Source organism: Geotrypetes seraphini, chromosome 6 (genome assembly GCF_902459505.1).
Source record: "Geotrypetes seraphini chromosome 6, aGeoSer1.1, whole genome shotgun sequence".
In the NCBI taxonomy this organism is placed as follows: Eukaryota; Metazoa; Chordata; class Amphibia; order Gymnophiona; family Dermophiidae; genus Geotrypetes; species Geotrypetes seraphini.
The window spans coordinates 229,614,751-229,639,354 of record NC_047089.1 but is presented as its reverse complement, the minus strand read 5'-3'; the positions used below and the strand labels follow the sequence as shown (position 1 = coordinate 229,639,354).

The 24,604-nt window shown below is 45.5% G+C and overlaps 1 protein-coding gene across 8 annotated transcripts in view; it reads right to left on the bottom strand.

Annotated features, from left to right (window-relative positions):
- Nucleotides 1-24,604, bottom strand: part of IFNAR2 (interferon alpha and beta receptor subunit 2) — a 101,127-nt gene that overhangs the window by 47,523 nt on the left and 29,000 nt on the right. For 4 of the 8 annotated variants that reach the window (XM_033948525.1, XM_033948521.1, XM_033948522.1 and 1 more), the window contains exons 3-4: nt 11,716-11,845; nt 723-901 (exon numbers count right to left, since the gene is read on the bottom strand). In XM_033948525.1, coding sequence (XP_033804416.1) covers nt 723-901; nt 11,716-11,845 — 309 coding nt within the window. Of the gene's footprint in view, nt 1-722; nt 902-11,713; nt 11,846-24,604 lie in introns of those variants that run through there. The other 4 variants (XM_033948524.1, XM_033948526.1, XM_033948528.1 and 1 more) reach the window with 4 other exon arrangements.

Below are 24,604 nucleotides of genomic sequence, written 5' to 3'. Positions count from 1 at the left end.
GCACAGATGCTCTACTGATGATGGCCCGAGCTGGAAGCTTTCCAAAACCCGGATTCTATTGATTATGACAGGAGTTGCCATGCAACATATCACCAGTAATTGGAAAATTACAATAATCTTATCTATACATTCTGGTGGAATTCGTTGTGCCACATTTACAAAATGGAAAGAATAATTGCTATACAGAAAGGGAATTATAATAATTTTAAAAAGATCTGGGGGCCATTGACAAATTATTGTAATGATTAGACATCATTTTCCACTGGTAGTATATTTATACATGGGGGGATGGGGAATGGTATAAAGATCTATTTAAAGATTTAATCAATAGATAAGAATACAAAATGATATTTCTGATTGAAATATTTGTGGGAAGGGTGGGTGGGGAGGGAATAAATTTATGTATTTACGATGACAATAGAAAGAAATTCAAGTGATGTGTAAAAGTTTTAAATGATGTAATATTGTGTACTTGTTGTAAGATGAAAAAATGAATAAAGAATTTGAAAAAAAACCCACAAAAAACCTGGACAAAGTTCCGGGATTTGAAAAGCCGCCCGGACATGTCCTCCAAAAAGAGGACATGTCCGGGTAAAACCAGACGTCTGGTAACCCTAGTATTGCAAGAAGGGTAATTTTATAAACAGAGAGGCTGGTACTTGCATGCCAGCTACACTGTAGACCTTATATAACATGCTAAAATGCTAAAACAGAAGACCTACTGTGCATGATTGGAATGAAAATGTCACTGTAATTCATCCAAAGTGCTGTTCCATTTTCAGTGTAGGCCTGCACCCTGAATAAATAGTTTCCCAAGAGATCCATCATCATCTTTGTCAGGTCACAGCTTAAGTGGACGGTATCAAAACATTCTGTTAAATTGTTCCATGTTCTTTCCTGGCTTTAAAGCAGAAAAAGTAAATTAGGACAATATTAATAACAAATTATTTTCTCTCTCTCAGCTCTAAAGGTTTAAGGTACTTTGCATCCTTCCCAAGAAAAAAGAGCAAGAACAACACAATTAAGAATGGATTCATAAACAACTCTTTCTTACTTTAAAAAGAAAGCCATTTCTAGCAAGAATTTTGTTTAAAAAAAACTTAACACAAAATTATTTTCCTAGATTCAAATTGGAATTGAATCTTGATAATGGTATTTAAAAGCTAACAGATGTAACAAACTCACTAAGCAGCATTTCAGAAGTGCACATCAGTGCTTCCCAAGTTTAGTCCTGGAGTATGCTCTTATCAGTCAAATTTTCAGGATACAGGTAGTCCCCAGGTTAAGAACAGGTTCCGTTTTTTTAAACCATTCTTAAGTTGAATTTGTATGTAACTCAGATCCTAGTATTCTTCCTTCCTTTTCCATCTCCTTGAGGCCCCTCTTACATTCCTTTCCATCTCACTGTTCCCTCTCCACCACATCTAATATTGCTCCTTCTCATCTCTCTCTTCCCCATGCATCTTTACCTCACTCCTTTCCCACCACCATGTCCAATAGTTCTTTCTCCCTCCCTATGCCCAACAATTCTCTTTCTTCATCTTCCCATGTACACCATCACTCTTTCCCTCTCACTCATACACCCAATTCTCCCGTTCTATTCCCTACCTCATCTCTTTCCCTCCCTCTCTCCATTCTTCTGTCCTATCGCTCATACCCCCCTCCCTTCCTCCATTCTGTGTCCCAAGTTCATGCCCCCTCTCTCCTTCCTTCCATCCTTTGTCTGAAGTTTGTGCTCCCTCCCTCATCCCAACGTGCCCTTCTCCCCTCCCTCCCGAGTTCCAATGCACCCCTCTCTCCCCCTCCATTCTGTGCCTCCCTCCAGCAGATATTTACCTTCTCTGGCTGGCTCCCTCCTCCTTCCAGCCAAAGTAGTTTCTTTGCACAAAGCTGCGGGCAGCGGCTTACCAGAAGCTTACCCTCTCACATCGGAGGAAACTCCTCCCACATCAGAGGGAATGGCTCTGGCTCAGCCGCAGGAGGTGTGTAGGAGCCACTGCCTGCGGCTTTCTGCAGAGAAAAGACTGAAGCTGGAAGGAGGAGGGAGCCAGCCAGAAGAAGGTAAACACCCACCAGAGGGAAGCAGGTGCATTGGGACTTGGGAGAGAGAGGACACTTAAGATAGAACAGGACCCCCCTGTTCGTTAAGTACAAGTCCAATGTAAGTCAGATGTTCATAAACGGAGATTGCCTGTATTCACAATAGTACATGAATTGATTTGCATACACCTCCTCCATTTTATGCAAATCTCTCTCATATATATTCACTGTGGATATCTTGAAAATCTGACTAGCAAGGGGGTACTCCAGAACAAATTTGGAAAACACCAATGTACACCACATTTCTGGGTTATTGTTTTTTTCTTTTTTTACTATAAAGACTGCTTTTATGAAACAGCTCAGTGCAATGCAGGCATCCTAATGAACATGGTGGAGGTTTTACTGAAAAATGGCAGCACCTATTTAAGTAACTTTAACTTATAAATGGGTTCATTGAAAGACAAACTCATGAAGTAGAGTGCACTACTACTGCTACTATTACTATTAATTATTTCTATATTGCTACCGGACGCACACAGTGCTATATAGAGTTACAAAGAAGAAGAAAAGTGTCCCTGCTCAAGAGACAATCTAAACAGGGTGTCATGAATACAGTTAAGGGGAACGGTTAATCAGCTGGCTGGGTTGGAGGGCAGAGAGGCGTACAAGACAATCAAGCCATTGTGACATCACTGATGAGGTTGGCTCTTAGAAACATAGAAAGATGACGGCAGAAAAGGGCTATAGCCCATCAAGTCTGCCCACTCTACTGACCCACCCCTTTAAGTCTACTGACCCCCTTTAAGACTACTGCCACTCTACTGACCCTCCCCTTTAAGTCTATACCCTAGTGACCCTATTCCTTGACTTGATCCTCGTAGGGATCCCACATAGGTATCCCATTTATTCTTAAAGTCTGGGATGCTGCTGGCTTCGATCACCTGCACTGGAAGCTTGTTCCAATGATCAATCACTCTTTCCATGAAGAAGTACTTCCTGGCGTCTCCATGAAATTTCCCTCCCCTGAGTTTGAGCGGATGCCCTCTTGTGGCCGAGGGTCCTTTGAGAAAGAAAATATCATCTTCCATCTCGACACGTCCCGTGATGTACTTAAAAGTCTCAATCATGTCTCCCCTCTCCCTATGTTCTTCGAGAGTGTAGAGCTGCAATTTGTTCAGTCTTTCTTTGTACAAGAGACCCTTGAGCCCCAAGACCATCCTGGTGGCCATCCGCTGAACCGATTCGATTCTGAGCACATCTTTACGGTAATGTGGCCTCCAGAATTGCACACAGTATTCCAGATGAGGTCTCACCATGGTTCTGTACAACGGCATTATGACTTCAGACTTCCGGCTGATGAAACTTCTCTTGATACAACCCATCATCTGCCGTGCCTTAGATGAAGCCTTCTCCACTTGAGTGGCAGTTTTCATGTCTGCACTGACGATTACTCCTAAATCTCATTTTGCTGTAGTCCAGGTTAAAGTTTCTCCATTCAAGGTGTAAGCTCTGCATGGATTTCCGCTTCCGAGGTGCATGACCTTACATTTCTTGGCGTTGAAGCCCAGCTGCCAGGTCAAGGACCAACTTTCTAATGAAAGCAGGTCCTGCGCCATAGCATCCTGCGCCATATATCCTGTAGATTGCATTCACTTGGAATCATCAGCAAATAATGTTACTTTACCCTGCAGCCCTTGAGTCAGATCCCCTATGAATATGTTGAAAAGGAGTGGACCCAGGACTGAGCCCTGCGGCACTCCGCTGGTCACCTCCTATGTTTTAGAGAGGGTACCGTTAACCACCACCCTCTGAAGTCTGCCACTTAGCCAATCATTGACCCATGCAGTTAGTGTCTCTCCTAACCCCATCGATTTCATCTTGCTCAGCAGCCTGCGGTGTGGGACGCTGTCAAAAGCTTTGCTGAAGTCCAGGTACACGATGTCCAAGGACTCTCCCAAGTCCAGCCTTCTTGTTACCCAGTCAAAGAAGCTGATGAGATTGGATTGGCAGGACCTACCCTTGGTGAATCCATGTTGACTGGGATCCCGCAGACGCCCCTCATTCAAGATCGTGTCTAATTTATGTTTAATTAGTGTTTCCATGAGTTTACACACGATTGATGTGAGACAAACCTGTCTATAATTCGCAGCCTCTGCCCTGCAACCCTTTTTATGCAGAGGAACGACGTTAGCTGTTTTCCAGTCCAATAGAACTTTCCCCGTACTTAGTGAGAGATTGAAGAGCATGGCCAACGGTTCCGCCAGGACATCTCTCAACTCTCTGAGCACTCTTGGGTGTAAATAGTCTGGTCCCATGGCTTTGTTCACCTTGAGTCTCGTCAGTTCGCTGTAAACGTCTCCTGGTGTGAACTCAAAATTCTGAAATGGGTCTTCCGTGTTTTGCTTTGCCTTTAACTGTGGACCGTGTCCCCGTGCCTCGCAAGTGAAGACTGAGCAGAAGTATTCATTCAGCAGTTCAGCTTTATCGGAATCCGCTACCGCGTAGTTTCCGTCCGGTCTTCTAAGGCATTATGACATTACAATCTCAGCTCTGCTTCCCAAAGACTGAAACTCTTCACACTACTACTGTTTCCCCCAAAATAAGACCTAGCATGATGTTCAGGGTAGGTCTTAATATAAGCCCTACACCAAAAAATAATCCCTAGTTGCCGGCAGCGTTTCTCCCCCGACCCATCTCTCTCTCCCATCCGAACCACAAGACCGAAATAAATACCTTATGACAAACCAGCAGTGTCAGCAACAATCTAGACAGACTGCTTCGCGGCCTTCTATCGCCCAGGCGTTCCTCTGCCTTGTTGCTGATGATGTAATTAGCAACGTGGCAGAGGAACCCTGGGCGATAGAAGGTCGCGAAGCAGCCTGTCTAGATTGCTGCCAATTTCTTATAAGGTATTTTTTTTGGTTTGGTGGTTTGGATGGGAGGGAGAGATGGGTCGGCGAGGAGGGATAGAAAGATGTTACATGGCGGGGAGAGGAGTGAGAAAAGGAGGGCTAGAAGCTGCAAGGATTCTGCTGCACAAGGGACGGGTGGGAGGGAGGGGTAGAAGCTGCAAGAGTTCTGCTGCACAAGGGATGGGAGGGAGGGATAGAAAGATACTGCATAACGGGATGGGTGAGAGGGGAGGAAAGATGCATAAGTGGGGGCGAGAGAAATGAAATAGGAAGAATTGGGATGGAGGAAAGGAGGAGAGATGATCACTGTACATGAAAAAAATAAAGATATCCCCGAAAATAAGACCTAGTGCCTTTTTTGGTCCCAAAATTAATATAAGACAGTGTCTTATTTTCAGTGAAACATAGTACTACTCGTACTATGAATTATTTCTATAGCTGTACCAGACAAAAGCAGCGCTGTACAGACACAGTCATAAAGAAGACAGTCCCTGTTCGAAGGAGCTTTCAATCTAAACAGCCAAGACAGACAAACAGGATATCATGGTTACAGTTAAGGGGAATAGTTAATCAGCAGGCTGGGTTGGAGAGCCAAGGAGTAGGGTTAAGGATTGAAGGCTATATCAAAAAGGTGGGGTTTCAGTTGTCTGTGCTGCTGAAAACTAAGCTTAGTTTTCAGCGGCATAGACAGTCTCTCAGTCCCCGTTCTAAAGTCCTAAATTTGGAAACAGATGCATGAGTGTGTGGGAGTGGTGGCACAGTGGTTAAAGCTACAGCCTCAACACCCTGGAGTTGTGGGTTCAAACCCACGCTGCTCCTTGTGACCCTGGGTAAGTCACTTAATCCCTCCATTGCCCCAGGTACATTAGATAGATAGTAAGCCCACCAGGATAGACAAGGAAAAATGCTTGAGTACCTGCATAAATTCATGTAAACAGTTCTGAGCTCCCCTGGGAGAACGATTTAGAAAATTGAATGAATGAATAAATACGTTGCAAGTGTGAAACTTCTGTGTTCAAACATCATTTCTGTTTCAACTGTTTATTAGTTTTATAACGTCATATAGAAAATGCATAAAATGTAATACAATAAAATCCATAAAAGCACTTCAATTCTACATATGAAACATTAAATCCTTTTCCTCCCAATTTCAGCCTCTCATTTTTACTCTGGAGACGCTTTTGGAATATGAAAGTTGACAGGATCATATAAACCTTATTTAAAGATCTTTTATGTAAAGTTCCAATTCAAATAACAAGATGTTACTTTGTTGCAATTGTTAGATAAACTGCTGCATGAATTGTTACAATGTAGCTGGTAAAATGAGTAGTGCTAACTAGTGCTGCCTGATTCAGGAAAAAATTTCAATTCGATTCGATTCAGCCTATTGAATCGATTTTTCAATTCGATTTTCCTGCCCAGTTGGGTGGATTTTTGTTTTTTTTTTTTCAAACATCTTGGTGGGTTTATTTTATAGCCTCTTTACCCCCTTTGCCTTCTCCTAACCACACTGGCGCTATGGTGTAAACAAAATAAACAAACAAAAAATACTTTTCCTCTCTCTGTCTAACATCAGCTCTCAATACAAAAATATTCACAGAGTCCATTACAGAATTCACCCAATCAAGATGAATTATTAATGAGGTCCGGAAGGGGTATCAGACGGCCCAACAAACAGAGATGTTTGAAGGGAATAACTCTTCATTTGCCCCACGGTACCTCCTCCTACGTATTAATTTTACTTTTTTTACTTTTATCAATAGTTACTGTCACTCTTAGTCATTTCTGGTGCTTAAGTTTTCTTATTTCATACAATTATCCATGAATCTTAATTCTGAATACTTAGCTTTCAGCCTTGAAAAACATTCCCCTGAACGCCAACGCATTTCGAATTCTTTGTCAAGGCGACCTGGGGAAAGCTGAAAATCCAAGAAACAGCATAATTAGCACTATAGACTTAGCAGTATACATATTTAACTACGGAAAAGCTAAACCCTCCCACTACTTAAACATTACAGCTTACCTATTGTTGTGAACATACATTACATACCGCCGCACAACTTATCAAAAGACAAGAAGCAGCGTTCTGACTCTGGAATATTAAATACCCCCCCTGAATGACGACATATCCGGGGGGAGGGGAAAAAAACCTCATCTATTCTAACCCACAGAAAGAATACCAGCATTAGATTAAAGGTCCGCTTGCGCTAACCAATCGGATGACTCATTAAGCCCCTTAGGCGACATAGTATCTAATTTGAACATCCACCGGAGTTCGCAACGATTAAGCCTCCGGGCAGTGTTCCCTCCCTCCCACCCTACTATAATGCGGTCTAAAACTCGCCACTTCAGATCTTTTAAAGTATGACCACAACTTATCCAATGGCGGACAAGCGGGGACGACTCGTTGTGAGTGTGAACTCTAGATTTATGCTCCGTGAGACAGACCCATATGGGACGAGAAGTTCTGCCCACATACAGCTTTGGACAGGGGCATTGAATTACGTAAATAACGTTATCAGAATTGCATGTGGTATTATACTTAATCTTGAATATTTCCCCAGTGCTAGGATGGGTCCAAACTTCCCCAGGTATAGTAAAACTACACCATTGACATTGGCCACACGGAAGGTGACTCCCACTTTGTAACCAAACTCTCTCCTGGAATTTATTATGATTTAAATATTCGCCCAGATTTCTTCTTCTCCTATAAGAACAAATAGGATGATCGTCCAAAGTGGGAATCACCAACCTAGGGATATGCCAGTGTTTTTAACGATTTGGGAGACCCGATGGGCAAGGGTGGAAAACTCCTGCACAAAGGCCACCGTATCCAGAAGATTTTCATCTTTGCTGGCATCATGTAACAGCCACTCTCTATGCGCATGCTTTGTTCTTTTAAATGCATCTTGAACCGTAGCATAGGGATATCCACGTTGATAAAATCTCGTTTTCATAGTTCTTGCTTGCACACGAAAATCATCTATAGAGTAACAAATTCTTCTCAGTCTCAAAAATTGACTAATAGGCAAGCTTTTCTTTAAGTTCTCAGGATGAAAACTATGAAAACGTAAGAAGCTGTTACGGTCTGTTTCTTTTCTGTATAATGAAGTATAAAGATGGGTAGCCCCCTTCTTAACTAGAATGTCCAGAAACGGAATCTCTTGATATTTTATGGTAGCTGTAAATTTAATATTGTTGTCCAGGACATTCAACGCTTCAATAAACTGAATCAAATCTTCTTCCGTTGAAGTCCAGATACAAAAAATATCACTGCCCGGAGGCTTAATCGTTGCGAACTCCGGTGGATGTTCAAATTAGATACTATGTCGCCTAAGGGGCTTAATGAGTCATCCGATTGGTTAGCGCAAGCGGACCTTTAATCTAATGCTGGTATTCTTTCTGTGGGTTAGAATAGATGAGGTTTTTTTCCCCTCCCCCCGGATATGTCGTCATTCAGGGGGGGTATTTAATATTCCAGAGTCAGAACGCTGCGGCTTGTCCTTTGATAAGTTGTGCGGCGGTATGTAATGTATGTTCACAACAATAGGTAAGCTGTAATGTTTAAGTAGTGGGAGGATTTAGCTTTTCCGCAGTTAAATATGTATACTGCTAAGTCTATAGTGCTAATTATGCTGTTTCTTGGATTTTCAGCTTTCCCCAGGTCGCCTTGACAAAGAATTCGAAACGCGTTGGCGTTCAGGGGAATGTTTTTCAAGGCTGAAAGCTAAGTATTCAGAATTAAGATTCATGAATAATTGTATGAAATAAGAAGACTTAAGCACCAGAAATGACTAAAAGTGACAGTAACTATTGATAAAAGTAAAAAAAGTAAAATTAATACGGAGGAGGAGGTACCGTGGGGCAAATGAAGAGTTATTCCCTTCAAACATCTCTGTTTGTTGGGCCGTCTGATACACCTTCCGGACCTCATTAATAATTCATCTTGATTGGGTGAATTCTGTACTGGACTCTGTGAATATTTTTGTATTGAGATATCTTCAAACAATTATTGAGAATATATAAGATAACATCAGCTCTGGCAGGATACACATTTCAAATCTGACATTGTAATCACAAAACAGAAAATAAAATTATTTTTTCTACCTTTTGTTGTCTGGTTATTATTCAAATCTTGTTGGTCCCCAGCTTTGGTTGTCTTCCGATAACTTGCTTGCCATGGTCTCCTTCTTTCTCCGTGTTAACCATCCATCTGCCATCTCTGTCCTCCCCTTCCATTTCTTTTCCCTCCCCCGAAGGTCTGGCATCTTTCCTTTTTTCGTCTCCATCCACAGATCCACCTTTTCTCAACTACCCTTTCCTCCAGCATATCTCTGTCCTTCCCCACCACCATCTCTCCCTTTCTTTTCCCAACTACCCTCCTATCCAGTATCTCTATCCCTCCCTCCACACCATCCCTTGAATATCTAGTAACCTGTGTAATGTTGCTCAGAATGTTTTCTCTGGCTGGCTGGCTAGTCCATGAACCAGTTGGAGGGAGGGCATGCAAACTCTATCTTGTAATCCCCTCTGATAATGTCCAGGACTCAGCAGTCTGTTATTATCTGTTCCCAAGCCTCCAGATAGTCCGAAAGCCAATCTCCAAACTTCAGAGGAGCGGCTTTTTGGCTGGCAATGCAGAGCATGGACCTGAACCTTGGTTTTGGAAAAATTTTGTCTGGCACCTTCATAGGTTTGCTGGGCAGAGGCTCCTCTTGAGTACAAGTGAGAGCACAGTGACACACAAAAGGACCTTGTGTCCAACTTCTCTCCCTTTCTGTCCCTTCCCTCCCTAAATCCCATTGTCCACCATCTCTCTCCCTATCCTCTGTTTTTAGATCCATTATTTCTTCCCCCCAAAGTCCGGCATATGCATGTCTCTTTGAACCCCCCCTTCCCTCCCTCCCTCCATGTACTTCTACACCAAGGCCCTTCTCACCTGAAGGCCTGCACCCCACCCCTGAAGGCCTGGCTGTCCCCCCTGAAGGCCTGTGCCACCATCCCTGAATGCCTGCACCTCACCCCTGAAGGCCTGCCTGTCCCCACTGAAGGCCTGGACCCCCGCCCCCTGGAAGGCCTGCGTGTTCCTCCTACCTCCCGCGCATCCATTTACCTCATTTCAGCAGCCTGCAGAGAGGATCACTTGTGCTAGCGATCTCTGCAAGATGCTATAGGCCTTCAGAGCTGTTTCCTCTGCCGCGATCCTGCCTCTGACATCAGCAGTGGGGGGGGAGGCACACGAGTGGGGAGGATGCCGGATCACAGGGGGGGGCACTCACAAATTGAGTCAACGTTCGGTTTGCAAGACACGATTTGCGGGAATGTTTTGCTCATCTTGCAAAACACAGGAGGGAGCTAATCACACTACAAGAGGAGCAGAGCAGCTAGAGATAGAAACATGATGGCAAATAAAGGCCAAATGACCATCCAGTCTGCCCATCCAGAGCATCCACAATTGCTGCCCGATTCAGAAATAAATATTTAAATTCGATTCACTTTCAATGACACAGCTTTTTAAGTTTAAACATTTAACCAAAGCCCCTCCCCTCCCCGATTCTCAGCTTCCCCAGACCCAGAGCATCCCCAAAGAAAGATGCCCCTTATTTCCCCTCCCCAGCAGCTTCCCCAGAGCATCCCCAAAGAAAGAGGCCCCATATTCCCCCTCCCTGATTCTCAGCTTCCCCAGGCCCAGAGCATCCCCAAAGAAAGAGGCCCCATATATCCCCCCAATTCCTATATGGCCTAGGGCAGAGATTCTTTACTTACACTAACAATAGATGTGGAGAGGAGAAATGCTTCCAGGAACAAGCCAGCCAAGTATAAAAATCAACTTGCTTGCTGCAGTGCTGCTGACGATCCACACAGGCGCGCACACTGCACACAGAAGTATGCTCGACGCTCCCTTTGCCACAGTCCTTTCTTTTGCAAAACCGGAAGTTACATTAGATGAAGGACTCCAGTGGCACCGCAGCAGAGGAAAAGCCCAAATGGGTTTACAAGGGGCCCAACAAATCGGTGAGTTTGATTTTTTCCATAAATGAATCAATTCAATTCACCCAAATTGGTGAATCGATTCGAATCGTGAATCGGGCAGCACTAGCATCACCATCTCCTCCTCTCTCTATAGGCTAAGGCTCTTAACACTTTCATTGTGAGGTCATAGAACTTTATGATTATAGAAACATGATGGCAGATAAAGGACAAATGGCCCATCCAATCTGCACATCAACAGTAACCATTATCTCTTCTTCTCTCTAAGAGATCCCACGTGCCTATCCCAAGCTTTCTTGAATTCAGACACAGTCTGTCTCCACTACTTCTTCGGGGAGACTGTTCCACGCATCTATCACCCTTTCTGTAAAAAAGTATTTCCTTAGATTAATCCTGAGCCTATCACCGCTTAACTTCTCCTCCTCTATTAATTCAAGAGGAAAAATCAGCTGGGGAGACAAGAGGGACTTTAAATGTGCCTCTTCCAGCCTCTGCCTGTAAATCTCAGCTGGACCCCAGATTTGTGGCCCTTCTTGCAGCATCATGTGAAATCATGAGCCCTGCTGATAGTGCTAAAAGGATTTAAATTTTCATACCAGGAGATCTTAGTTCACTAGTTTTAAACACTCGTAGATCACTTCAAAATGAAAAAAAAAAAAAGATCTCTTTCAATTACTGACAAACAAGACCCCATATAAAAACAAATGAGGGGAGAAGAAAAATTAATACTTTGGGGACTGAAAGAAGCATGGCAGATACAATATTAACACACTTAAAAATCAAGAACTGCACTTTGTAATGTGTTGGGGTAGTGCTCTGGTTTCCAGCTTCCCAGGTGAGCTTGTGGCACAAATTCTCTGAAATCAGCTTGATATGGCTTTGTGATGGCACCACAGACGACACTACAAAAGAAAAAATTATTATTCTTATGACAGGAAATGAAAATAGATAGCCATATTAGTGTTAGTTATAGAAAAAAATGAAAGCAAGAATGTCTGTGAAATTGCCAAATAAACATCTACTTGATAAAACTAAGCATCTCTCAGTATTATCGTACATGTGTAGGCACATCATCTTTTCACTTGAATGAGGCAGGTGACTAGGACACCAAATTTTCCAGGCCTCAGCTTCAGCCTATACATCCATTCTCAGGGGCAGAGTACAGAGAATGATGCTGGAAAAAATTGTCCCCGTCCCCGCCACATTCCCACAAACCATCTGATCCCATCTGCATAAGTCTTAAATAGTTATGATTTTATACTGAACTTATTTTATTAAAGTATAAAAAGAAACTATTCTGTACAATTGTCATTTTATAAAATCAGCAAAGCCCCTGTATCCCTTATCTTCCCCCTCACAAAAGTCCCCTCCACTATTGAGAAAACTGAAGTCAAATTGGTACTACAGAATGCTACATAGAAAAAATCAAGCTAACAGAATAAATACTTCAGTCACACATGGCAGGAATAGTGTTAGGGGAGAGCAACTAGGGCAACTACCCCTTATTTAGAGAGAGCCCTAAGCTAGCTGGAAGCTAAAGCAGCACAGACATAATTGGGGATTGCAAAGCCTAGGCTAACACCAGCTCTAGCAGGAATACATATTTAAAATCTGATATATTCTAATCATTTTATTCTTCACATCATACTGGTCTCAGGCTCTGGTTTATGTTTCAGTCTGTCTACTCTTAACTCACTTGCCAGGGTCTCCTGACTATTTGACATGTCTTCTTTCTCCATGCTCACCATTCATCTTCCATCTCTGTGTATATGTTTTTTTCCCATGTTCAAGCCAGCATCTCCCTTCTCTGTCTCCTATACTTCCCTTTCTAATGTTTCCCCTGCCCATCTCCCTGCCTTCATCATCAACATTATTCAATGTCCCTATCCCCTCCATGCTCAGTGTTAGTTATCCATTTTTCATGATCGTTGTACTGAAATTCTTCACTTTGTATTCACACCTCATGCTTTTCTAGCAGAGTAATATATTTATTAATTTGTCCCTGTGGATTTTATTATGGGAGGCAAGCCTCACAATTACTTAAAACAAGATTGATTTAGCACAGGCATTGTGTTAATGCTCATAAATTGTTGGAACCTTTAGACTCTCACAGCATGGAGAAGGGACATGAATTTTCCGAGTATTTTGGTATTGGAGCAACTTAAAGAAGATGAAAAGTCGGGGCAATATCCATTGTCAGATGAGACAAAGAGAACAAAAATTAATTTCTCTATTACAGAAAATGAATCCACAAGGTTTGAATGTTGCTATTGAACAGAAGGCTTTTATCTGATTGGCGAGATTGAAAATGTATTGGAGCGCCAATGACGTGATCATGTGGAGGTTTTAAATGTTTGCTTCTCTCTTTGTCAGCAGCCACTTTGATGCTGTAGGAGTGAAATGATGGTCATCCCCTGAAGCAGCTGATTGCAAAACAGGGAATCCCTGTCGGGATACAAGATGGGGGAGGGCAGGGGTATATGCCCGATTGCAAGGGAACTATTTTTCCTGCAGCAGGCCACAGCAACTTCATATGCAGATGGCAGGCATCATCCATACTAACAAGTCTTCTCAGAAGTAGCTACGTACTATATTCTGGAACTTGCTTTCAGAGGGGGCTCTGCCTAAAACTCTAAAGCACCAAACTGTTTGAATTTTCAAAAGAAGGTAACATAGTAAATGACCGCAGATAAAAGACCTGTGTGGTCTATCCAGTCTGCCCAACGATCACATTCATTCTCAAGGCAACGTACCAGTAATTAGTTTCACTTGCTAAGTTTCAGTATGTCTTTCCCTCCCCAGAGATAGGTAACACGTGTATTCAGATGATTTGAAAGTTGCATAAAACACATATAATTGCTCTTGATCCTTCTGTCTAGCATCAGCTACACTGCCCCACAATGTCGCACTTCTAGAGTCGCCATCACAGCTAACTCCAGCCCCTTCCCCCCAATCCATCTTGCTCTATACTAGACAGAGACCACAGAAGTCTGTCTGGCATCGTCTTCACTTCCCCGCTGCTGGGCTTCTATTTAAGCACCATTCCTGCGTATCATAAATGCCGTTCTAGTTTTTGATCTGTCGCGTTTTGTGTCGATACTATCCTCTTTCTATTTAGGGATCCTTTGTGTTTATTCCATGTATTTTTGAACTCAGTCACTGTTTTTGCCTCCATCGCGAGCAGAAGGAATCCACTCCGGATTTTTTCTTCGACTCGCCTCTACTTCACTGGGAGCTCTGCTGCCACCTGTAGTTGGTACCCAAGCATAAAGAGCTCCATCACCAATGGGAACTTTCCCAAAAATCAACTGTTCTGCTAGAACAAGCATCAAACAGCCAACATAAGCATCAAAGCAGCTCAGGAAGGACCCCTGTATGCAATTTAAACATATATACAGAATTCAAGGCCCCAAAGGGCTGACTGGCATCCAAGAATTAAACTTGGAGAAACATAAGCAAAATGAAACAGTAGGCAGGCGGAGGAAGAACAGGGCAGGAGTCTAGAATGACTTACCTATTTACTGGAAAAGATATCATCAAGTTAAGGACATAATCTTTTTCTAGTACAATAGACGAGTCATTGTAGACATGTGGGACAAATAAAAGCAGTCCCAAACACCTAGGGCAGGATGCCTGTGCTAACGCACAAGATTGAGGACTCAAAAAGCAGGAGTCCTGTCTCATAGCCACATCTACGCTGTAAAATTTGGCAAAAGTGTGCAGAGTGGACCAAGTAGCTGCTCTATAAATCTCCTCAGGGGAGAGTGCCCTTGCCTTGACCTATGAGGCAGCCAAACACCTGGTCAAATGCACCTTAACAGAAATGGGACACTGTTTAACACAAAGAATATGTGCCCACTCGACCGGATCCAAGATCTGTCTGCTGAGGAAGTCTGCTTGAACATTGTCGCCTTCCACATGCGCTGCCGAAAGGGCCCTGAAGATGACACTCTGTCCAGAGAAAGAGCAGGCAGACTTCCTGAGCCAGAGAAGCACTCTGGGTTCCTCCCTTGTGATTGACATATGCCACTGCTGTCGCACTGTTGGAGAAGACTGACTGCTTGACCATCCAGTCATCTGTAATTTCACCAAGCGAATGGCCCGCAGTTCCAATCAACTGATTGACCATTCCTTTTGAGAGGGCATTCAATGCCCCTGAATGGGACGATTGCAATGGGCTCCTCAGCCATGGAGACTGGCATCCATTGTCACAACCACCTAAAATGCAATCCGCAGCAGCATGTTCCACCAATTCATGCTGGCCTCGGGCCTCCACAGTACAAAGAAGAGCTGTCTGCAATGCTTCTGTCTGCAGAGCTCAGTGTGAGAGCAACACGTGCTGGAAGGGATGCATATGCACCCTTTCCCAAGGATCCACATCTATTGTGGCCACCTTAGACCCCCACACTGATGGAACTGTTTTATCCAGGAGACAAGAAATCTGAGAGCATAACTTCTGTTTGCGAGCCTCTGGAAGATAGACGCAGCCAGCTGCCATGTCTAACAAGAAACCCAGGTAATTCCAGGGAACTGTGTCGGGGTCAAATTGCTTCTCCTGTAATTCACAATCCAACCCAGGTCTTCCAGGACTTGGATTACCTTATCTACCGTGCGCCGACCCTTGACCAATGAAGGGGCTCTGATCAGCCAATCATCCAAGTATAGGTGAATATGTAGCCCCATTTTCCTCAAGTGAGCTGCTACCACCACCATCACTTTTGGGGAAGGTACGAGGAGCCATTGCCAGGTCAAAAGGCAGAGCTGAAAATTGGTAACGATTTTCTAGAAACTGGAGGAATTTCCGGTGCACCTGTATGATCCAGAGAGGCAAGGAACTCTCCCAGGCCACTGCTGCTATGACAGACTGCACTGTACAGTACTGTCTCCATGCGAAAGCATGGGGGATCCTGAGCGCAGCATTTACATGCTTAAGGTCCAGGATTGGCCTCAAATCGTTAGAGCCTCTCTTTGACACGGAATGCCTCTTTGATGCTGATCTTCGGGCTGCCACTAAGACACAGTGTCTGATCATACTTCCAGCATCGCAGACCAACAGATGCACTAAGGGAAGGGTGGAGGCCAAAAACACAGCTGGCACAATGCAAGACACCAGTAAGCCTCCTAAGGGTGCCTAAAGCCTGTGCTCGAACCCTGCTAAATAGTAGGTGAAGAAAAAGCAGGGATGTCCCTGAACTCCAAAGAAACAAATGCAGGCTGGCCACCAGGTACCACCAGGGATTGGCCTGTCAGCTGCAGACTGGAATCTGCAACTTCTCTATGCAGGCAGAGCTGAAGAAATGCTCCCGGCCACAAAGAAAATCCCGAAGAGAGTTGAAAAACACCAAAGAAACATAAGAAAAAAGGGGAGAGCAGAACAGAAAGCACAATTACTTACCGTAACAGGTGTTATCCAGGGACAGCAGGCAGATATTCTTGACTGATGGGTGACGGCACTGACGGAGCCCCGGTACGGACAATTTTAGAGTGATTGCACTCTAAGAACTTGGAAAGTTCTAGTAGGCCGCACCGCGCGAGTGCCTTCCCACCCGACAGAAGCGCGCGGTCCCCAGTTAGGATAAGCCAGCTAAGAAGCCAACCCGGGGAGGAGGGTGGGACGCAAGAATATCTGCCTGCTGTCCCTGGATAACACCTGTTACGGTAAGTAACCGTGCTTTATCCCAGGACAAGCAGGCAGCATATTCTTGACTGATGGGTGACCTCCAAGCTAACAAAAAGAGGGATGGAGGGAAGGTTGGCCATTAGGAAAACAAATGTTGCAAAACAGATTGGCCAAAGTGTCCATCCCGTCTGGAGAATGCATCCAGACAATAGTGAGATGTAAAAGTATGAACTGAGGACCAAGTAGCAGGTTTGCAGATTTCCTCGATAGGAGTGGAATGGAGGAAAGCTACAGATGCTGCCATAGCTCGAACTCTATGGGCCGTGACAGAACCTTCCAGTGTCAGTCCGGACTGAGAATAACAGAATGAAATGCACGCTGCAAGCCAATTAGACAACGTACGTTTAGAAACAGGACGTCCCAATTTATTCGGATCAAAGGACAGAAAGAGTTGGGGAGATGATCTGTGGGGCTTAGTACGCTCTAAATAGTAAGCTAAAGCCCGCTTACAGTCCAAAGTATGCAGAGCCTGTTTTCCAGAATGAGAGTGAGGTTTTGGAAAAAAGACAGGCAGAACAATGGATTGGTTGAGATGGAATTCAGAGACAACCTTAGGGAGAAACTTTGGATGTGTACGCAGAACCACCTTGTCATGATGAAAGACTGTAAAAGGTGGATCCGCAACTAGTGCATGTAGCTCACTGACCCTCCTGGCAGAGGTTAGAGCAATGAGGAAGACCACTTTCCAAGTGAGAAACTTGAAAGGAGCTGTAGCCAAAGGTTCAAACAGAGGCTTCATTAATGCGGAGAGAACCACATTAAGATCCCAGACTACAGGGGGAGCTTTAAGAGGTGGTTTCACATTGAAAAGACCCCGCATGAATCTGGAAACCAAAGGATGAGCTGAAAGGAGTTTTCTATGAACTGGCTCATGAAAAGCAGCAATAGCACTGAGGTGGACGCTGATGAAAGTAGACTTGAGACCAGAGTCAGACAAAGAAAGAAGGTAATCCAACAAGGTCTCCACTGCAAGGGACGTAGGATTATGATGATGAAGAAGACACCAGGAAGAAAATCTTGTCCACTTCTGATGGTAACATTGCAGAGTGGCAGGTTTCCTGGAGGCATCCAGAATAGAACGAACGGGCTGAGACAAAAGAGTATCATTCGAAGTCAGCCCGAGAGATACCAAGCTGTCAGGTGCAGAGACTGGAGGTTGGGATGCAGAAGGGTCTCCTGATGCTGTGTAAGCAGAGAAGGAAACAAAGGAAGAAGAATAGGCTCCCTGGAACTGAGTTGAAGTAGAAGGGAGAACCAATGTTGCCTGGGCCATCGTGGAGCGATGAGAATCATGGTGGCCTGTTCCCTCTTGAGCTTGAACAAGGTTCGCAACATGAGAGGTAGCGGAGGGAAAGCATACAGGAACAGATTGGACCAATTTAGGAGAAATGCATCCGCTACCAGACGGTGAGGAGAGTAGAGTCTGGAGCAGAAGAGGGGCAGCTGGTGATTGTGAGGAGCTGCAAAGAGGTCTATCTGAGGAGTTCCCCACTGAGCGAAGATGGACTGTAGAGTTACAGGATCGAGAGTCCACTCGTGAGGTTGGAGAATTCTGCTGAGTTTGTCCGCTAAGGAATTCTGCTCTCCCTGAATGTAGACAGCTTTCAGGAATAATTGGTGATCTGTGGCCCAAGTCCAAATCTTCTGGGCTTCCTGGCACAAGAGGCGAGAGCCTGTCCCACCCTGCTTGTTGATGTAGTACATCGCAACTTGATTGTCTGTGCATAGCAGGAGGACTTGAGGAAAGAGAAGATGCTGGAAGGCCTTGAGGACATAAAACATCGCTCTGAGTTCCAGGAAACTGATGTGATGCTTCATTTCCTGGGCTGTCCAAAGGCCTTGAGTTTGGAACTCGTTCAAATGAGCCCCCCAGGCATAAGGAGAGGCGTCGGTGGTGATGACAAGTTGATGAGGAGGTAGATGGAATAGAAGACCTCTGGAGAGATTTGAGGATATCAACCATCATTGTAGAGATTGACGAAGAGATGATGTCACAGATATGTGTCGAGAGCAAGGATCCGTTGCTTGGGACCACTGGGTAGCTAGGGTCCACTGAGGAGTGCGCAGGTGAAGACGTGCGAAGGGTGTGACATGAACTGTGGAGGCCATGTGACCCAAGAGTATCATCATTTGTTATGCAGAGATGGAACGTTGAGGAAGCACCTGCTGACATAGAGATTGAAGAGTTTGAAGACGGTTGGACGGTAGGAACGCTCTCATGAGGACTGTGTCCAGCACCGCTCCAATGAATTGAAGTCTCTGAGTGGGGATGAGATGAGATTTGGGTAGATTGATCTCGAACCCCAGAAGTTGAAGAAATAGGATGGTTTGGTTGGTGGCCAGGAGCACTGTCTGAGAGGAATTGGCTTTGATCAACCAGTCGTCCAGGTAAGGAAAGACCTGAAGGTGGTGAGAGCGTAGAAAGGCAGCCACCACAATCAGACATTTGGTGAACACTCTCGGAGAGGAGGCAAGACCGAAGGGCAGCATCTTGTATTGGTAAGGACAATGATTGATCATGAAGCGGAGGTACTGTCTGGAGGCCAGATTGACCGGTATGTGAGTATATGCCTCTTTGAGATTGAGGGAGCATAGCCAGTCGCCTTGAGTGAGAAGAGGGTAAAGAGTGGCCAGAGAAAGCATTCTGAATTTTTCTTTGACCAAGCATTTGTTGAGATCGCGAAGATCTAGGATGGGTCTGAGATCTCCTGTTTTTTTGGGACTAGAAAATAACGGGAGTAGAATCCCTGCCCCTTTTGATCTAGAGGAACTTCCTCTATGGCGTTCAGAAGGAGGAGGGATTGAACCTCTTGAAGAAGGAGGGAAGACTTTGGGTAGGAAGAGTCTGAAAGTTGAGAGAATAGCCGTGGCGGATGATGTTGAGGACCCACTGATCCGAGGTGATGATTTCTCAACGGCTTATGTATAAAGCAAGGCATCCTCCTATTGGTCGTGGAAGATGGGCAGATGGTACAACACTGGCTATGCCCTGGAGAACTAAGTCAAAAGGGTTGAGTAGACTTTTGTGGAGGAGGAGGCTTCACCTGTTGCTGTTGTGCTGGCCTAGGAGTTTGCCGTTGTTGTTGGCGCTGGCGTCTAGGCTGTTGAGGAGCCTGTGGCAAAGGACGAGCCACATAGCGGCGTTGGTAGGCTGATTGCTGCCGAAAAGGCCGAGCTGGTGGGATCTTCTTTTTTATTTTGAGGAGAGTATCCCACCTAGTCTCATGGGCAGAGAGCTTTTGGGTAGTGGAGTCCATGGATTCTCCAAAGAGCTCATCCCCTATGCAAGGTGCATTAGCCAATCGATCTTGATGGTTGACATCAAGTTCTGAGACCCTGAGCCATGCCAGACGACGCATGGCCACCGACATGGCCGTGGCTCGAGAAGTCAGCTCAAATGTGTCATAGATCGACCGGACCATGAATTTGCGAAGTTGTAAAAGAGATGAAGAAGTTTGGCGAAAGGCAGATCTTTTGCGGTCAGGGAGGTACTTTTCAAAAGCAGTCAGATTTTGTATGAGATGCTTTAGATAGAATGAGAAATGAAAAGCATAATTCCCTGACCTGTTAGCCAACATCGCATTCTGATACAACCTCTTGCCAAATTTGTCCATGGCCTTACCTTCTCTGCCAGGAGGGACTGAGGCGTACACACTAGCTCCCGTGGATTTCTTTAAAGTGGATTCCACCAAGAGAGACTCATGTGGAAGTGGTTTGTCAAAGCCAGGAATGGGGATGACCTTATATAAGGAGTCCAGTTTACGAGGGGCTCCTGGGATGGTTAAAGGCGTCTCCAGATTCTTGTAAAAAGTCTCTCTCAAGATATCATGGAGAAGCAATTTCAGAAATTCCCTTGGAGGTTGGTCAAAATCCAGTGCATCAAGAAACGCTTTGGATTTTTTGGACTCAGCCTCCAAGGGAATAGAGAGAGAGTCACACATCTCTTTCAGAAATGAGGTGAAAGAGGTTGCATCTGGTTTAGAGGATGGATCTAAAGCAGAAGGATCCTCGTCTCCAGATGAACATTCCCCCTCAGAGAGAAAAGGCTCTTCGGAGTCACCCCACAGATCAGGGTCCCTAACTTGGAAGCTGCGGTCTCGGGACTCCGGTGTGGAGGGTTCCAGGTGTCGAGTTTTGTGTGCCGACTTACCCGACCTCTGGGAAACGGAACTGGGAGATGTTAAGGTCTGTGTCGGTGCCGAAGTTTGCACAGCCTGATGTAAAGACCACGATTCCGGTGCTAAGATCGGCATGGATACCGATGAAGCAGAATGTACCGGTACCGACAAAGTGGATGCCGATAAAAGGGGCTGCTCCACTGTCGGTACCGGTGGCTCAGACCGGACCGGGACTGGAAGGCTCGGTGTCAAAAGTGCGGGAAAGAGCTGTTGTAACTGCTCCTTGAGTTGTACCTGCAGGACGGCAGCAATTCGCTCGTCCAGCGAAGGCACCGGTACCGCTTTTTTCTTCTGTGGTACCTGCGGTGCCGCTCGACGCTCCGAAGAGGAGGAACCCGAGGTCGAGGGGCTCACCTCAATCGGTGCGGAGCGCTTCCACGGGCGCCTCGAGGTCGGCAGGACTGGGCTCGCTGCTACTGAGACCGGAGGACGCTCCAGCGGGGAAGGCTTCTTAGCCGGCTTACCTGAAGGATGCGACGCCGGCGCGGTGTCGACGAGGTGGGTGCCAACTGAGACGGGGCCGATGTCGGTGCCGCAGGATCAGACATATCGGCACCAAATAATAACCGTTGTTGGATCTGACGGTTTTTTAAAGTTCTCTTTTTTAAAGTGGCACAGCGGGTGCAGGTGGAGGCCCGATGGTCAGGACCCAGGCACTGTAAGCACCAGTTGTGCGGGTCGGTAAGAGAAATGGGCCTTGCACACCGCTGGCACTTTTTAAACCCGGGTTGGGGGGGCATGAACGTGAAAACGGCTTCTGCCAAATCGAAGGCCGAGGCCTCGATGGTGGCAACAGGCCCCGCCGGGGCGAAACTGAAAGAAATGAAAAAGCAAGGTTTGTTTTTTTAAATAAAGAAAAGAAGAAAGAAAACGAAGGAAATAGTATTTCCACAAAGGTTTACGCGAGCGGGAAGCGATATCAAAAAAATCTTTCAACGGCCGTTGAAAGAGACGCGTCTTCTTAGCTCCGCGGAAACTAAGAAACTGGGGACCGCGCTCCTCTGTCGGGCGGGAAGGCACTCGCGCGTGCGCGGTGCGGCCTACTAGAACTTTCCAAGTTCTTAGAGTGCAATCACTCTAAAATTGTCCGTACCGGGGCTCCGTCGGTGCCGTCACCCATCAGTCAAGAATATGCTGCCTGCTTGTCCTGGGATAAATACCCCTTCAGGCTCACGTGCAGAAGGGGAAAACTACATATGGCAGTAGAGCTCCCAGTGAAGTAGAGGAGTCAGAGAAAAAATCCAGAGTGGATTCCTTCTACAGATGGCTCACGGCCATTGGGAGATAGCCCACATATCTAGAATGATTCACCTATTGCACTAGAAGAAGTATTTCCTGACATTACTCCTAAGTTAACCACCCCACAACCTCATGTTAAGTCCTCTAGTTTTACCGCTTCTCCGTCTCTGAAATAGGTTTGTTTGTAGATTAATATCCTCCAAGTATTTAAACATTGGTATCATATCTTCTCTAACCCTTCTTTCCTCCAAGGTATACATATTCAGGTATTCAAGCCTCTTCTCATATGTCCTGGTTGCGTCAGAAGAGAAGCTTCCGTCCACAGATGCATGCGACGTCAGGCAGGCTCCGGCGGCTTGAACAAGTTACTCTGTAAAGTTAAAATGTACCTGAAGGTAAGGGGGAGGGAGGGAGGGAGATAGATAGATGCAGCCAGTAGGTAGGAAGGAGGGAGGTGACCGTGTACGCTCCCTCCCTTAACTGCGGGGACAAGGCCATTCACCGCTCCACGGGGCGGTGGATGGCCTTGTCCCCATACCTGCAGTGAGCACTTCCCCCCACCATTTTGGCGGGTTACCCATGGCTAGCCACGGGTAACAGCCACCATATCATTCTCTACTCAATACTTCTCTTTTTCTGCTGGCAATTCCTCTCTCTACACAGCCAAGCATCCTTCTGGTCATGGCCTCCATCTTGTCACATTGTTTTGCAGCCTTGAGATTCTCAGACTATCACACCAAAGGACCTCTCCCTGTCCATGTGTTACTGCCAACCTCTCCAAATTCCACTTCTGTTAAAGCTCAATTGAAGTTACAGGCTGCTTATGAATAACTTTAAATATAAAGCACATGCATAAGGTGGACAGTTTATAAACTATACTGTCAACTCTACATGTGCAGAGCTGCCAAGTTACCCATTCCAGGAGGGAGACTCTTTGGCTGTCCTAGTATCTGCAGTCCATGATTCTATCTATTTGAATCGGTGCTGCAGGTTCCATAATGCACCATGAGGAGGAGGCTGGCAGAAATTCAAGACTTGCCAAAAAGCCTCCCTACTGTAATGGGTAACTTGAAGTTCTGCATGTGTCATTTTCAATGAGAAAGATACCCAGAGATAAAAAAGGTGTAAATCTCTTGGGGAACTTCCTACAATTAACACATTTACAAGCATCTGCTGACAGAGGTTTCAGGCGTTTATATTTAGCCAACATCGAATTTCATTCAAATACTGTAAGTAATCTTCCTCTTCCCAGAGTGCTCAGAATCCAGTTTCACATTTGAGGCAACAAAAGATGAAATTATTTCCCAGGGTTGTAAAGAGTTATCTGTAGGATATGAATCCTGGTTCTCGGCCCACTGCTGTAACCCCTTGGCTGCTACTCCACTCTATACACCAAGATCCCAGAAACCTACCACAGTACCAGAGCTAAGTTACCCTATTCCTTTCTTGATTTTGAGAATGTTGTTGAAAGAGTATTTAGAACTTTACAGTGCACAGCAGTGGGGGGGGGGGGGGAGGTTTCCCTTTATAGATCTATACATTATTTTGGGTGTGAGTTTTTTATGCCAATGACAAGAGAAGTGCCAGCTGTAAATCATCAATGATTGCTGCACGCTAATAATTTCCTTGAGGCTTTTCCTGCACCCGTTTTAATATTAATGTAGATTGTTGAGGTATTGGCAAAAAGAAAGCCGGCAAACTCGGCATATAAGGTGAGGTGGAGGGAAGGAGCTGGCTAAACGCTGCGATCGGGCAGGTGGGGGCTGCTGGACAGCGCGATCGCGCGTGTTCCCAGCTCACACTAGGAAGGAGGGAATGAAAGGGAAAAAGATTCTGGGCCAAGGGGATGAAGAGGGAAAGAAAGAAACCCACAGCAGGAAAGAAAGGGGAGGACAGGCAGGTGAGCCAGATGCTGGAAGCAGGGAGGGGGGGGAAGAAAGAGGGAGAGAAGCTAGATGGGGTTTGAAGAGACACGCTGGTATGGAAGAGGAAGATAGGGGAAATCTGGACACAGGAAGGTAACAGAAAGAGGGGAAATTATGTGCATGGGGCATAGGAACAGAGACATAAAGGGGACATGTCATGGGGATGGTATATGGACACAGGGGGGGGGGCAATGGCAGATACATAGGGGAGATATTAGAAATGGGGAAAATAGGAGCACAGAAGCGAGATGGTTTGTGGGGATGGGACAGGGACCGAGCTCGCAGGCTCCAGCGGCTTGCACAAATTACATTGTAACTTGCCACAAAAATAAGAGGGAGGGAGGTAGATAGATAAGCCACGTGAGAGGAGCTGAAGGTGGTAGAAAGGAACATATGGTAAAGGAGGGAGGGAAGGGTGGTGGTAGAAAGGAATAGAACAGACATTGAAAGAGGGTAGAGAGAGGAACAGACCCTGAAGGGAAATGTGGAAGACAGGACGCTGGAATGGGAAGAAGACAGATGCCATACTATGGGGGAGCGGAGGGAAGAAGATGGGTGCTAGACCAATTGGGGGGGGGGGTGTGAAGGGAGAGGCACAGTAACAGCAAATGGAAAGACGCAGAGAGAAGTACACACAGT